Raw genomic sequence first — 16,884 nt, forward strand, 5'->3', positions numbered from 1 at the left:
TGGTGTCGTATGTGTGTGTTTCTTAAATTTTGCTCTATACAAGTACTGTGATTTATAGTTTAAGCATAATTTCCCCCCCTCTTTCAATTGAGAAATAAATTTCATACAGGAAAATTTTAAGTAATCCACACAATTTTTGTTTATTTGATAAATTGTTACAAGCTACAGTGTGCTTTGCGTATTGTTGTATATCTCTGGTTTATTGTCAGTAAGAAATTGTATGTATATTTAAAATATTCTAGTAGTCAGTAATGGTTATTGTGTCTGGTTGTTGCTTCCCAGAAGGCAGAATCTCTTTATTCCATATGGCATTCAGGAAGTCTGATCTTTCTGTAGTCTTTACAAAAGCATACATTTTTAATGTTAGATCTGTCCCCTTTCCAAACTGAGCCTGTTACTCTGAGTAGCAGTTCTGACTCAAAATCTTTTTCTTGCAGGGTCTCTTCCAGACAAACAGCTTTGTCTCCAGTCAGAGGTTTATCCTTCTCATTGACCAGTGCCATCAGAACCTTACACAAAATTAGTACCTTTTAGATTTTACCTTTCTGTGAGCTGTGCTGCTCTGGATAATGCTTGAAAAATACTGCAGCGTTTCTTTCTATAATAATATAAAAATATATCACAGTATTTCTTAATGTTTTTGTTAGTAGCAAATTAGTTTGCAGCTAATTATTTTAAAACCATGTTTTTAACATTCAACGTAAAATGGAGTAGCTGTACACATACCTCCTGTTCCTTATGGACCTTTTTTTTTTTCCCCAAGTCTGCTGTAGAGAAGTGGAATTTGACTGTGAAGGACCAGCTAATGCTCCTGCCTTTAGGACGTGTTGGATCTGAGCTCTGTGAACTTTTCATGTTATCTTTCTCAGTTTTGTTGGGGTTTTGCTTGCTTTGGGTGGGGGGCTTCTGGAGGCTTTTTTGGTTGTGGTATTCCTAGCAAGTGTTTTTTTTTCTCTTCAGCTCTCAAAAGAAAATGGTCTCCATTTCAAAAGCAACCTTAAGCCATCTATAATTTAAACTAATCCTTAAATGCTGCCTGGAATCAATGAGTAAGCCTCTACTGGTGTGAGAAACTTTTGCTCTGAGATAGAGAGTATGTGCAAGTTCTATATTCAGTATCTTTCATGTGTTGGTACTGTATCTGCTTTCAGGTGTCAGCCACTTGTTAGGAATGTTTTCAAGGACACAGGATGAGTGTCAGTCACACTACTGATACATGCATTTATTTAACAGCTCACTCCCGGAGACTTGCTCCTTAAAGAAAAGTAGTGAGTGGGTGTGTTCTGCTTGGTTTTTGGGTCGGCAGTTTGCTGCAGAGATGTTGCTGTAAGTGCAAATACAGAACTGCCTTGCTTTTCTGTTCGGTAAGTTACTTGCCTTCATTGTTAGCTCTGTTGGGGGTACCTTCCTCTCTACTCCCTTAAATATTTGTCATCCTCTCCTCTCTTTTGGAATTTTGAGCTAATCCAGAACTGGATCTAATCAAGTAGTTGGGGCTGTCATCTCACAGGCTGGCAGGATGCTTGATATGGGTTTTGCCAGATTTATGGCAAGATAAGCTCAATCCAGAGCAAATGAACTGTATCAGTTAACATTTTAGTTGCTTCATTTATGTTGTCTTTTAGTTATGAAGATGGACAGTGTTGGAATTTTTTTGTTATAGTAGTTTATTATTTCATTCTAAAGTTCTGCTGGTTCTAAAAAACTAAACACTAAAAACACTGTTTAGTGAACTCCTCCTGTTAAAATTTGTTTAATAAGCAGGATGAATTATGGCTTATTCAAATAGGTAACTTTATTTTTCAGAGCTGCTATTTTAGATCACTCTCAATTCAATATGGATTTTCCTGTCTTAAAACTGGTTGATTAGGTTTCCCACCACTTTTTTCCCCCAGTCTGCAGGAACAATTTCAGTGCTGTGTCTTTTTGGAAATACCTGCCACCCCCAAGACTCTGCTTCTCTTAACTACAGATCTTTTTGTTTGGTTGATTTTGCTCCTCCTGCCCCATTTGAGGAAGGTACAGAAAACCAGCACAAAAATAAGATGTTGCAGAGTGAAAACTTAAGTGATCAAACACTACAGATTAGTGTATGAGCTGCCTTCCTTGGGGTCCTTTCCCCTGTTTTTAATTTTTATGATGAGTGCTGGGGGAATTTAAGGCTTTTTTCTTTACGTTTTAAAGAATTTAACAACCTTAGAGTTGTCATTTATATTTATGATGCTTTTTGGAAATACAATCTGAATGCATATAAGGTAGAAATTAAACCACGTGCACATGTTTTGGAAAAGACATTGTGGACATGATAAATTTTCTTTAGAAGTGACCTAGGTATGTATATTTTTTAATAATTAGCTCTTGACAACACTGTCACTACTGTAACTTACGTCTTGATAAACAAAAGTCAATTATATATATTTTTTTTTTTTCTTTATTTTAATGTACTCACTTCCACAGCATCTTTGGAAATGCAAAGCACTTTTGACAGTAGTTGCCAGAATGGCAGATTTTTTTTCTTCTTTTCCTCCTGGAAGTATTTGTCCTTTATGGTCTTTTGTGCGTCTTAAAGTTTATAGTGTTACAGTTCAGATTCATGAGTCATTTTGAATTATTAGGTGAGATAATTCTTAATTTAAATTTAGGTTTTGACCTGTAGAGTCATGAGGTTCAGTAAACATGATTTTATTTGAAATTATTTTATCTTACTATACAATATAATTGGTCTAAAATATTCAGGTAAATATTTTTAATTGAGAGCAGACTCAGCTTAATTTAATCTCTTAAAAACTGCAAACATATTGACTTGGTTAAAATCGTGACAGCATCTGGCAGTCATTTCAGCAGGTGTTTGTATGATGATATTAATATTACACACACACACTCTTCCAAATTTGTTTATTGACTTTTATGTTTCTATCATCAACAAATGTGATTATAATGCTTTTTATGTATGTTACTGCCTGATACTGTTACAGTTTAAAATAGGTTTCTTCAAAATATTTTGGAGGCGCTGAGTTTCTGTATTTTAAAACATATTTTTGCTCTAAAGCAGGTGTACGTTGAAGTGTTTTTTAGGGAAGGATTTTCAATACAGAGCTCTTGGAGTCTGGTTTAAGAGTTTCCTTGCTCAGGGAAGGGCAGTGTGCAGTGTTGAAGTGTTACTTTGTGAGCAGCATCTCTCTGAAGGCTCCCAGTGTAGCTGCTTTAGTCTGTTCAGGGCTTACAGGGAGCATCTGGAAGGCTAAAACCAGGCACCAAGGCTACTGCTCTTAGGGATCACTCGAGACCTTCAGGTTTCCTGGTACTTTTTCACTTGGCAGTAGCTACACAGGCTGCATCTGGAAAAATGGAATCAATTGTTATTCCTGAAGTGTCAGAAATCTGTGCGGAAGCCCCTTAGAAGTGTGGCAAAAACTGCTGGTGAGAGACATCATGGTACCCTTCCCTCATCTTCCTTGGTGTTCAGATGGAAAAAGGAAAATTTTCATTCTGATACCTGCTGTGAGTGTGTGTGTATCTGTTAATGACATCTGTGCTAGAAAAGAGATCTTTTAGTGGGACTCCTGCCATTTTCCTAAACACACTGCAAGAAAATGAATATATTTCTCTTCTGCTTAGCCAGTCCTTCAGTGTTTCAGCCAAACTGACCTTTTCTTCCATTTTAGCCCACAGGCTTCTGCTGTATCTTTGCATCAGTAATACATTCTGTCCTTTGTGGCCTCCTGGGTGTTCTTCTGAAGACCTGATTGGGGTTTATCTCTGCCCTTTCCATCACCTAGTGAGCGATCGAAATTCTCTGCTTTGCTTTCTGTTTTTTCCCCTGTTACCTTTGCTTATGATGCTGTTGCTGTGTTTCACGTGGCAATTTTGAACTGTTGTACTGACCATCCAGAACAGGAGGGAAAACCCAGCTGTTCTGGCAGTCATCTTGTGTCTTCAATGCAAAATAGGGAAGGAGGGATGCTCCAAGTCCCCTGGTAGCTTCTGTGGGATATTAGGAACAGTAAACACCGTTTGATACAGTAGTTACCGTATCAAATCTAAAATAGAAACAACGCCTGCAAATTGACCCATGCTGCAATGTCTGAGTACATTGGGTGTTTTGCTGTGTGGAGCCTCAGGGGCTGGTGGTGGTGCCTGAATTCCTCCTGGCAGGGCCTGCTTCACACCCACGGCTGCTTTTCTGCTTCGGTGTGCCAGGGAAGGCTGGGAGCTCTCTTCTAGCAGCTTCTGTCTTCTGCCTACCTTGTTAAATTGAGAGGGTATTTTTGATCAGATATGCAAAGAAACAGGTAAAGCCCAATGACTGAACCATGAGTATGCATGGAATCTTCTCAGAGGTCAGTGACCTCACACAGGCAGTGATCATCCCCATGCTGAGCCAGAAATGCCTTCACAGGAAAATTGACTACAGTTCATCTATCAGTGTCCTCTAGGCTTTTTGCATAATTCATAAATACTTATCCATCCTAGGTAGTGAATTAGTCAGAGGTGAGGTGTGCCTGGGAAGCAGCAGACAGGGAGTGTGAGCCAGCTTCTAGCTGAAGTTTTGGAGGTGGCTCTCTTTTAAAAAGTGGTGTCTTGATAGAAATTTCAAAGCTCACTTCTGTCCTTAAAAACCTGTGCAGTTGGTGATTCTTCCCAATCATGTGATCTTGTGGCTGTGCTGAGCTGGACCAGCTGCTGGGCCGGCTGAAGGCTGATCATGGAGGTACATGCAGGTTAATTGTCAGGTGGATTAATGAGGCGATGAAGCTTTCCTCTGTTAGCTCTGAGGAGCCTGTGTGGTGTACATATCACCAGTGAACTTCATCTTTGCACCAGTTTCTGTCCTCTGTTTGGGTATTGTGATCTCTAATGGTACATGGCAAGATTTCCGTTTATAAATACCGGCTAAGGAAGGGGAAAAGTAGTTTGGGGTTTTGGGGTTTTTTTTTTTTTTTTTTTTTGGTTTTTTTTTTTTTGCACTGCTGTAGCAGCTCAGGCTGCATGGTGTGTATAATCCGATATAAGTACAATGTTTTGTAATTTATGTCAAAAAACCCCCAACCAGAAACCTTTAGGAAAATCATGAGATCAAGATTTTGAAATGCAAGTGAGTCACTTCAGAATTGCATTGCTTTGTGTTTTACTTCTGTAGTATTGGAAGAGTAGGGGAGTTTTATTGGTGGCATATTGGGTTCTTTCTTGTGGATTTTATGTTAGTCTCTTCAACCTAATATATTCAGGAAAACTGCTGTCTCTGTGGCACTGCTTTTATGGCTATTATTTTCACATCACATTTTGCCCAGTTTAAGTAGAAAAAGGCAATTAAAATGAAAAGGAAAATTGTTTTCTCACAGTTAAGCATCTGCAGAAAGTATACCTTTTACTTAAGTAGAATATGGTCTTAATTTATTTTCTAGATGCTTTTTGTTCTGGCCTTTTAAAAATTCTTGCAACTTTATAATGTAATGTTAGTTACAGGGCATGCACTGATGAGTAATTATTTCTTGCTTGTTTCAAGTATGTTCCATAAATATATGTTCAGACAAAATTGAAACTAATGAATCAAAACCTTTAAATTTATGCTCCTGATACTTTCTGCACTTCTTTTTTAAAGGGCAGGGAGAAAATATGCTCTTATTTTTTGAAGTGTGATTTAGGTAAAGAGAATGTATGTATTTAAAGCTACCTCCATTTTACGGAAGGTTTTGTGTGCTGGCCTGAGCTGTTCCCAAGATGTTTGGGGAAAACTCAGTCTTGAATTTTGTACTAAGTGCTATGTTTACTAAACGATTTCTTGATAACATTTAGTTAATAATTGATACTTCAGTGTTCCTCATTCTGCTGATAGTGTTAGGTAAAACATTTGAAGTAATGAGGTGATTGAATTAGTGTAGTGAATTAAATGCTTGCAGGGAAACCAAAAGCCTAGGTTTTTGGTTGTTTATTTTTTCTTAAGCTGCTTTTGGTGTAGCTGCTGTGTATGTATGGAGAAACTACACATGAAGGAACTTAAATTTGTATGCTGTGATATTCTGACTTTTTTTTTTTTTTTTTACTGGAAGTTCTGTGTTCTCTAACACCCATCTGATTATGTACTTACCTGAAAATTCCTGTAGCATTTTCCTGGTATGAAGCAAAACTACAATTCCAATTATCGAATTTCTCATTTTGTTTGCAGATGATGATGTACCTGCAGATATGGTTGCAGAAGAATCAGGTCCTGGTGCACAAAACAGCCCATACCAACTTCGCAGAAAAACTCTTCTACCTAAAAGAACAGCTTGTCCTACAAAGAGCAGTATGGAGGTAACTTCTTTGGTTTTAATTGTAAAGGAAATTTTACTGTTTCAAGAATATGAAACTAGTTAGTATTTTTCTTAAATTTTCTTATTTTTCATTAAAGGGTGCCTCTACTTCAGCTACTGAAAACTTTGGTCACCGAGCAAAACGTGCTAGAGTATCTGGGAAATCCCAGGATTTATCAGGTAATAACTTTTGTACTAAAAAGGGGGCGAGGGAGAAGGAGTGGAGACATTTTAACATAATGCATTCTCCTGCACATACTGTCCCCAAACTATTTTTCTGTGTGTTCTCCAAGTAAGAAACAGCAGTGGGGAAAAACTACCAAAACAAAACTACAAGATTGTTCTGAACTTCAAATTTGGTAGCATAATTTCAATTGGAATTTTTGTAATCTGATCCTTTGTTCTGTCTGCTTCACTGCAGGCATGTTTTGGTTGTTTTTTATTCTCATAGTGCTGTGTACTTGTATCTAAGCTACTGTTAGGAGCAATAATACTGCAATGCTTAATTACCTAATTAATGCCTAATTTCTGATATTGATGGCATTGTTCCATTGCGTTTTTAGGAGTAGTTTGGATATGTCATAATAGCACTTCATTGTGGAGAGAGGCAAAGACTTGGTGTATTTGTAAATGAAACAACAGATGTACCTGCGTACATAACATACGTAGATTTTTGCACACATCTGCAGTAAATATACATTGTATAATAAAAACACATTCAGTACATGTGTATATAACTGTATCGTGTATTTTATTTGTGTGGACACACTTTGTAGGTATATACAGGCACACATCCCCTATCCCCTGCTTGTTCTGTTTTCCTTATAGTTCTTCAATGTCTCTGCTTCTATTTGTTTTTTGTCTCCTGGTACACTCTTCAGTTCCAGGAGATCTGCTGTCACTTTTGCCTGGAAAATCAACACTAATGCTTGCCAACTCCCATTGATGTGGTTTCTCCTGCTTTTTTTGCTTCTGTTTTTATTAGTCCACGTCTCCCTTAATATTGTGAATTAAAACTGAGCAGTTGGCACAGGGTTTGGGGTCTGTTTTCATTCCTTCTGTTGAGGTCTGCTATTTCTGGCTTCTCGTTTTCTCCACTGTATAGTTTTTTGTCTTTTGAGCTCTCTTTTCCCGCCTTTGTTTTATTCTCCCCCTCTCTGATCAACTCTTCATTTTAGCAGCTGTTCAAGAACCATTTAACTTCAGATTTATATTCTTGAAATAGCCAGAACCAATGGGACATAAACCTGTGTCATTTTGCATTGGCTGATTGTCCTGATTGGCTCTCTGTAGCCTTGTGCACAGTTGTCTTGTCACAGACACCGTTTCTCTTGACAGTTCTTAGTTTTTCTTCCATTTCGTTCACTTTTTTGCTGTGTTGGTCATTGTGCTTTTACTCTCCTCCTTTCTTTAGTGAAAGTGTGTAACTTTCCAACATGAATGACACTGATTTCAAGAGGAATTCTCCACACTTCTACTGTGCATTCCATTTGTTAGATTCTTGAGCTCATGAGGGGAAAGAATGGGGATTGTGGAGGCTTCTCTCTAGCATAGAATTAACAGAGAAATTGTAAACAGTGATTTTACAATTTTACTTTTAGGACTGTGTTCAAGCCAGTTGCAAGGTGAGAAAGGAGTGTCCTCAAACTCAAACCATTTTCTATTAATCTCTTTCCCAGTATGGGTGATGGTTATTTTTTATCCTCCCTGTTGAGTTTCTAAGAGATTCCTCTAAATTTGCACGAATATTGATTCTGGTGACATTTATTTTAACGCACAGTCTACCTCGTGGTTTTTGTTGGCATAGGTAATGATAGCTGTTGCCACTGAGTTGTGAGACTTTTTGGATTGTCATGAATGGCAATTGTGTGTTGTCATCTGGGCTGTACAAGCGTTTAGAGCTGTAGATAAAATGAAGGTGAGGGACTAGAAATACAGGAAAATTTCTTGATGGAAAACTGTTCCTTGTTGAACAGACTCTGAGTGGAGGAAAATTCAGTGAAGTTGAAAGGAGAAATGCCAGTCCAGTAGAATTTCCATCTGGAGTGGAGCCAGGAGTTGGAAAAATGTGTATTTTAATACAGATTTCAGAGTTAGTTCTGCTGGGAGTGTTGCTATTTTAAATTTCTGTTTTCACTGAACTATGGATTTGCAGTACATACTGAGACTTGAGGTTACTGGCTCACTCACTGATTGTTCTGTACACTAGGAACATGAATAAGTTTATAGAGCTTACTTTTTAAATTGATTTTTTTTTTGTTTTCCTATTGATTTCCTAAGATACTTTCCCAAGAACAATACATGCTATGTTTCTGACATATTTTTGCTTCTTAACAAGAAAAGATTTTTACTAAATATGTCCATATGGAGAAAAAGCTATTTGTCTTGATCTTCTCAACTAAAATGGACAAAAAAAGCAACCATATAAGACATAATTTACAATTTTGGATTCTTGGGATGGCATTCTTGGTCTTTGTACATAGAAGGGAATTCACTTTCAGACAGCTTTCCCTGTTCTTTGTCTTGGTATTACTTTGCTAGTCCCTATCAGCTAAACGATCAAAACTGAAACTGAATTAGCTTTGTGCATATCCTGTGGAAATGGAATGACATAACTAGCTGTGTTTCTAACTTTCAGATGTGCAGTATATTAATGCTTGCTGAATCATAAATAGTTCAACTGTCAACTTACATTAGGGCAAAGATAAAGATTGGTAATGACCTCTCACACTTCGTTTTTTATTTTTATTCTTGTCTGGTTTTGACACTTATTTGGAAAACTGGTTGGATTTCTTTTAATGAGCATGCATTTTGTACATTACCTTCACTTCATCAATAGGCATGAAACTGTCAGGAGTAGGAGCATATAAATGCTTCTGATTTGGTGGCCAGACAAGCCTTTAAAAACTGTTTTGGCTCATTTTTGTAAACAGAGGGTAAGAACACATGGATTACATCCTTGCTTTGACACATTACTAAAAAGATATCCAAGATGTGAAGTGTGGATTAATAGAGCAAAGTCATGTAGGTCTCTCTTGGATACAGAGAAGTTGTCACATTAAGAAGCAAATCAGCTTTTTCTGGAGAAAAATTATACTGGAGAATTTCACCTGGTAATCACTGTATCAGTGATTTGAGTGGAGAAATCTTAAATCAACCCCTGCTTAATTGAGCAGAAGGGCAATTTAAATGGCTCACTTCTACAGGATTTTCAATAAAGCTGAGTGAGGATAGCAAACACCTGTAAAATCATCATCTTCATTTTGAAAGCACTGCCTAAATTTCCAAGTAAATGCAACTTGAAAAATTGCAGGGGCAAGAAGGTTAATTGAGGCTTGTAAATTTTTATAGTTTTTTTTCCAAGTATTTTGTCACTTTCTTAAAGTTGGTCCTTGTCCCCTGCAGTAAGGAAACACATCTGGATTTCAGTTTCAGTTTTGAAATTGAGCCTAGGGAGGAAAACAGGAGTATGAACTTGGGAGCACTGGGAAGGTTCTATGTTAGTGAGCTTCCCCATTCAGTAAAAAATTATTCAAAGTCTTAATATAGATAAAGGAAGAAAAAGACCTTCAGGTTGTTTATGGAGTAACTGCTTAAATTATATGCCTCAGGGATTTGTGTGTTAAAAGAAGACAGGTCATGGAAAACTTGGGAAGATTTACTGTTTCATATCTGCAATATAACATTTCAGCTTTCAGTAAGACAGTAGAAAACTACATCTAACTGGAAAGCTACCAGAAAAAGATTAATTCAGAAGCAATGTCCAGTTATTGTGTGATGCATTTCAAGAGTAATTAGGACTGTAGAATAAACTGCTCCTGCCTGTTTGACACAAGGAGGACCCTTTATATCTTCAGTGGAAAAAGACCTTTCTAAAAACCAGCATTGATAGGGCATGTAACATTTTTTGGTATGCCCAACCATGTTCCCCTTACAGGCTGCTGTTAAGCTCTTCAGACTTCAGCCTTCCCAAATGTCTCTTGAGCAGAAGTCCTTTCCAGACTACTTGTATTTCATAAGTTTTACCAACTTACTGGCTTCAGCCTGGCTTATAAGGCTTTGTTTTGTTTTGTTTTGTTTTTCCTTGATTAAAAATAATTTTGTAATCTGCCATTAATAATGCTGTTGCAGAAGAGAACTGTCTTGGCCAACTTCTGGGCATTCATTCCTGTTTCTTTTCTTGTGTCTCATGCTAGCAATTCTGTAGCTTGAGATGGACTACAGCAAGAAGCTGATCATAAAAAATTCAGGAGGAGGATAGACTACTCTGGGAACAAATAGCTGTGGATGTGTGGAATGATGGCCCTTAACCACTTTGGCACAGCATAGATTTTTGTTGGTTGAAGTGGCATATACCTATAGTTTATGGCTGTAAACTGTGATACTGCTGTGAGCAGCTGTCAGCTGCATAAATACCCCTCTGGCATCTGAGATGAAATTGGTATTTTGGAATCACTAAGGGGACAATCATATGATGGCACAATAAGGAACACGTTCAGGGAAGGTGCTGCAGTCTCAGGAATATTTCAGAATTTCTACTACCTGGTCTGATCAGAGATGTAAGCATGACGCTCTGGAAAAACAACTCTAATCACTTCTGTCAGAATACATAGGTTCCGGTGATGTGGTCTGCAGACCCCAGTTGGAGGGGGAGTAAAAAAGCCACAGTTGAGTGCCTGCAGTTCCTGTCTTCTCCATCTTACAGCTGGAAATAACACATTTCTTTGTGCTGCCTTGCCCAGGGGAATCCTGGGGCAGTTTGTTTGTTTCGTTTGTCTGTGAAAACTTGCACGGATACTATTTTTCATAATACTATTATTCCCTCGTATTTAGTAGGTCATCTTTCTTAAGGTCACTTCAGTGGGCTTCACCAACTTTAGAGGATTTGCATGCAAGGCATTCAAACTTTGGAAGCTGCTCTGTGTGGCTGTGCCTTGAGGATCATAGAAAGGATTCTGGAGGCATTAGCCAAACAAATGATCTTTGCCAGCAGAACTTTCCTGCTTTGAGGATTCCTGTCCTAGGAGGGTCTGCTGAGAACACAAACTGCAGGCAGGGCTTTCCCAAAGGAGCTGTTGTATGTGGAGTGTCTATGAGCAGGAGTTTAACAAAGTGCACTCCTGTCATGAGAATACAACTTTCTCCAGCCTCTCTGAAGAAATGAATCTGGCAAGATTAATACTTCTTCTGGTTTAGATTTTTCATTTTAAGAGGAAGAACATAAATGGGAGTAAGTGGAAGGAGGGGACTTAGGAATTATTGATGGCTCTTGGTTTCCTACATCCCAGATGTCCTCTTTCCCTAATGTGTTTAATATGGGAGAACAAGGAAGTCTTCCTAGTAGTTTTTCTAGACAGTGACTATTTCTGATTAAATTATTTTGTGTTTGAAAACATTTGCAGACACTTTGGCTTTGGGACTGCGTTATTATTATTGTATGGATAATGTGGGTTAATTGAACCACAATGAGACTAATAGAAGTGAGAAGCCAGCATTTCTGGAACATGCACAGTAGCCTGCTTAACATCTGCACTTGTTTGCAGAAATAAGAAGTTTGGAAAGAGGACTTGAAGTCTGTACCTTCTATTGGATTTTTTGCCTTCGGTTTTTGAAGGAACAAGCTTTTAAAAAAGGCTGCCTTGAGATAATTGGCATTTTAAATGGGAATCTTTCAAGTGATAAGTTGGTAATCTGCAGTCAAAATTTGAGCTCGCTAAATATGTCAATAACATTGTATTGATTACTGTTTAATAGCAGCACCTGCAGAACAATATCTTCAGGAGAAGTTGCCAGATGAAGTCGTTCTAAAGATCTTCTCCTACCTGCTGGAGCAGGATCTCTGTAGAGCAGCTTGTGTGTGTAAACGCTTCAGTGAGCTGGCTAATGATCCAATTTTGTGGTAAGTGAAAAGCTATTCCTCATTATCTTGAGAAATACTAGATGTGCTGCTCAAGATGCCAGTACAATAGAAAAATTGAAACGCTGGTTACAATTAGTTGAAGGAAAACCAGTTGTATTTTATTATGTCTGGTTTAGTTAAGCGTTATTTGTTACTTATGAATATCTGATTATATGTATTAAACAGTAAAACTTAGTTCTCTAGTAATGGAGATACTAGTTGAACAGTGCTTGGTTTTAAAAAATCTGTTCCTTCAGTTGCCATTTCATTCTTTCCCTCTTGAACATCTTTTAGGCTACTATGGGGATTATGTTACTTCACACAGAAGGAAAAAAAAACATTTCTTCAACTTACATGCAGGCTTTGTCTAGTATTACTTAAATGGGGGTTTTTTTGGTATTTTTTGGAGTTTTGTTTTGTTTAATGGTTGGACACTTGAGCTTTTTTCCCTCACGAGTCTGCTCTACCCCTAGGTTATTGAGAGTTTACAAATTTAGTTCCCATTTATTCAGTTTTTTATATGGGAAAAAAACCAACGTATCTCTTAAGCTGCTTTTCTTTAGAAGTAAAGATTAAGACTAAAAGAAAAATAATAAAATAACATCATAGAACTACCCCTTTTTTTCTGTCCTAATGACAGCTTTGGGGATGCCTTGTCAGAGGAATTACAACTTCTGTGATTCAGTGGCATCCTGTAAGTCTGGGCTTAATATCAGCAGGCTTGGACACTGCAATTATTTGCATTCTGGCACTAATGAAAAGAATCCAACTGCTGTGTGCCATTTTCTTCTTTTTAAACCACTGTAATTTGTTCACTGATTAACTCTTTTTGGAATACAGTGCATCACTTGTTCTCGGTGAATGCATTTTTCAGTCTTTTTTTGGCAAGGTGAAGAAGAGATGGTGGCACGCTTGGTCTTAAGTTTTGTTATACTTGTGCTACTAGTTTTTGTAGGTGTTAAAGCAATGCTGTCGTTAATGCACAGTTTGATTTGCAAATAGTGTAACTGTTTAAGTTTTGTCATGAAAATTGCACGTTGAGAACTTTTTGTCTTGAATTATAAAACACACAAAAATTTGTCAGAAAAACGCAAAAGTCAGTACAACAAAAAATTGGTTTTAAGTAGTAGGTACTGATCTTGATTATATTCACTGTCATTGGAAAATTCTGTTCAAAAAAGCCATTGTTTTAGCTATTGGCTTTATATGAAAATGAAAGATTATCAGAAATGCATTAATTTTCTCTTCTGCTCAGGAAAAGATTATATATGGAAGTATTTGAGTACACTCGTCCAATGATGCATCCTGAACCTGGTAAATTTTATCAGATTAATCCAGAAGAATATGAACACCCAAATCCCTGGAAAGAAAGCTTCCAGCAGCTGGTAACAGTTTTATTCATTTATTTTCAAATTTATGGGTATTTATAAAAGTAAAAACACCAACTTCTGAAATGTGGCCGACAACAGTAATTATCTTGGATTTAGACTTTAAGGTCCTTATGGTTGGTGTCGTGCAGTAGGGGGAATTCAGAAGTTATTTCCTGTTCTGGGGTGCTCTTTAGGGAGACACTACATGGTAAAGTGAAGTCCTTGAGTATCCAACGCTTCTGTTGGCTTTCTGTGTTGGCTTTTGCATCACTGAAATTTTGAGTATGAGATTGTCATGGCCTGAGACTCACAATGTGAAAGATGCTGTTGTATCTTACTAAACCAGTGTGTGTGCTGGTTATCAGATTTGTGTCCATCTTCCTCTGGTGAACCAAACCTGCATTGGTAATATCACTTGGTCTAAATAGTGATTTACAACTGGCCTGACTGTAGGTAAACAAGTATTCTTTAAGGAATGTGATTGCACCTCTAATCCAAAATTTCAAAGATATTGAATCAATGGCTGGGCATCATACTAGGAAAACCTAACATCAAGGTGAGTGTATCATGCAATGCCATGCGTTGTTGGTTTATGAATTTCTGAAGTGTGTTGAGGACAAATGCAGGACTTGGCTTCTTTGTTTAGTATTCAATCACTAGTGAAGGTGTGGAATTCTCTTTTCCTCACCATAAGAATGCATTTTTTGTGGCAAGCTGCTAGAGAATCAAGAGGTGGAAGTAAGGACAGCTCCTGTGGAATGTTTCAAGTGTATGAAGCTTTTCAGTTTCAAGGCTTATGGCTGTGTAAGTAGTTGGACTCTTAGTTGATCACTCCCTTAGGCTCACACATTTTTGGTGTTGCCATTTCAAATTGTGTTCCTAGAGTGGGAGGTCAGTATATGATCCTTACTTCCTGGGACAAACTGATATCAGCAAATGGCCTGTTAGTTAGGGAATTAGTAGATCTCCTGTCAGTACATTCAGTCCCACCTATCACAAACTCTCTTCCTTTTTTTTTTTTTTTCAGTACAAAGGAGCACATGTAAAGCCAGGTTTTGCTGAACACTTCTACAGTAATCCTGCAAGATACAAAGGAAGAGAAAACATGTTGGTATGTTTTAAAGCAGTTCTTAAAATTATTTATATATCTATAAATGGAAATGGACATTACTCTAAATTTGCTCCTTTTCTTCTAGTATTATGATACCATTGAGGATGCTCTTGGTGGAGTTCAAGAAGCTCATTTTGATGGACTTATCTTTGTTCACTCTGGTATATATACTGATGAATGGATATATATAGAATCTCCAATCACCATGATTGGTGCAGGTATGTAAACTAGGAGCATCACTGTCTCAAACTTGTGTTAATTACTGCCTTAATTACCATGATACTCAGATGTATTAAATACCCAGTGTAAATGCCCATCTTTCTTCATCTGCCTAGCAAATAAGTGGTTTTTGTACAAGTGTCACTAACTCAAAAGTAGCTTATGCTTCATATTGAAGTGCTGTTGTCTGCTTGCCAGTTCTTGGAATAACTTATCTTTTTATTTCGTTAGGAGAAAAAAATGGAATTTGTCAGAATGCTTATTCAGTTATATAGGACTGCAGTTGAAATTTTTACATTCATACATATATATAAAACCTATCTCCAGATAGAAACCAGCAGTGGGAACAAGCTCAAATTAGTATCTGTCCCATTTTCTTCAGTATCATAATTCCATCTTGAGGAAGGATATGAGACCATCCAGCAGAAGGATTCTGAGACTGGAAGTTCTTCTGTTCTCTTCCAACTGTTCCTCTGGACAGGAACCTTTATGCAGAAGGAAATAAGACTTGGAGAATAGGAAGGGTTTAGGAAGGTAATATAATATACCAGGCTGCAAATTATGGTACTTGTGGAGCTACTTGCTTTTCCTGTCACTACTAGGAGCATGCTAATTCCCAGTAGCATGATAACTAGGTAGGAATTCAGGTTGTATTACTGTCTGATAGAGTTTTTGGTTAAGGGGTCTCAGACCTCTTGCTCCTGTGGTGATCCAGAAATGAATTACCTGCTGTTTGTGTTTGTTTCTCTGGATTGGTTGGGTTTACTGTGTTGTGGGTTTTATTGAGGGTGGTGGGTTTGGGGGTTTTTTGTTTTGTTTGTAAGGGTGGGGGGGTTTGTTTGTTTTGGTGGATATGTTTCCTACCTATATGTTGTTCATTTTGCGAAGTTCCTCTTGGAAAGTCTCTCTTTTCAGATATTTATCTGTTCTCCATACCAGCTGTTTTGCTCTTGAGTAAGACTGTTCTGGCACTTCTTGCCTGAGTTTTGCAGCCTTGGCAGGGAGAATGGTTTTGAGCAATGCAGCCAGATTGTTCCAGTGTTATTCTGAAAAATTGTCCCCACAGATCTGCGAGATGTGGCTGTGTTAGTATGTGAGTTTGTCAGTTTGTGACTACATTTCTAGAACTAACATTCTGAACATGCCCACTTCGAATGCTTTGGTTTGTGTTGTGGAGAGCTTTTGGAGCACAAACTGGATTCCTTTTGGATGAGACTAATTTAAGAGACATGTTCCTGGAATACTCTTACTGCCCTTCAGTAGCCAGTGTGTATTCAGTCAGAGGGACCTGGCGAGGACTAGTGCAAAGTCAGTCTCCTCCCCCCTCCCTGTGCTGCAGTGTGTGCTGGAGGTGGCTGATCCTCAGCACTGCTTCCCTCTGTGGTACCACTCCTGTGTTGGGCTGCAGTGCTTGCTAATGGAGACATGGCTGCTGGCAACCCGCCGGCTTCTGTCTCACAGAAGAGAGGATGACAGTACAAATAGGGCAAGTCATATTCCTGAAATGTTTAAAATCCAGAGAAGCCAGATCAGCACTGTCCTAAGATACAAAATTTCTCAGTCACTTCATGACATTTGAAATGATATCTTGGATATCTGGGTAAACTTCTGCATGTTCTCTGTCTCCTTTAAGTTTTGAAAAGCCATCTGCTTTCCCTTCCTCTGGAGTTAATGTAAGTTACTCAGAAAAAGTTATCTTAAGTACAGTCCTTTAAAAGCCAGAGAGCTTTATTGTGTGTTTTTGTAACAGAATAGTTGTCTTGGGGAAAAAAACCTCCAAGAGGAGTCCAGCAATGCTAGATGTATTTATATTTCAGTTTTTGGCACTGCTGACTTCACTTCCTCAGACTTTCTCCACTGAATGATGAGTGACATTGTAGAGAGAGTCAATTTTCATTTGACTGGAAAAGAAAACAAATTAAAGTGAACCACTAAGCCTTGGAGAACTACCTCTTCTCTGTTCAGTCTGGCATGCTTTTCAGAATGGTAGAA

At 37.9% G+C, this 16,884-nt stretch overlaps 1 protein-coding gene across 2 annotated transcripts in view; it reads left to right on the forward strand.

The window, feature by feature from the left end:
* Positions 1 to 16,884, forward strand: part of FBXO11 (F-box protein 11) — a 70,185-nt gene that overhangs the window by 28,522 nt on the left and 24,779 nt on the right. Inside the window, exons 2-7 of one of the 2 annotated variants that reach the window (XM_088161044.1) lie at positions 6,167 to 6,294; positions 6,392 to 6,473; positions 12,051 to 12,192; positions 13,448 to 13,577; positions 14,590 to 14,673; positions 14,759 to 14,891. In XM_088161044.1, coding sequence (XP_088017170.1) covers positions 6,167 to 6,294; positions 6,392 to 6,473; positions 12,051 to 12,192; positions 13,448 to 13,577; positions 14,590 to 14,673; positions 14,759 to 14,891 — 699 coding nt within the window. Of the gene's footprint in view, positions 1 to 6,166; positions 6,295 to 6,391; positions 6,474 to 12,047; positions 12,193 to 13,447; positions 13,578 to 14,589; positions 14,674 to 14,758; positions 14,892 to 16,884 lie in introns of both variants that reach the window. The other variant, XM_088161043.1, reaches the window with a different exon arrangement.

This window comes from Sturnus vulgaris, chromosome 3 (genome assembly GCF_052056855.1).
Source record: "Sturnus vulgaris isolate bStuVul1 chromosome 3, bStuVul1.hap1, whole genome shotgun sequence".
Lineage (NCBI taxonomy): Eukaryota > Metazoa > Chordata > Aves > Passeriformes > Sturnidae > Sturnus > Sturnus vulgaris.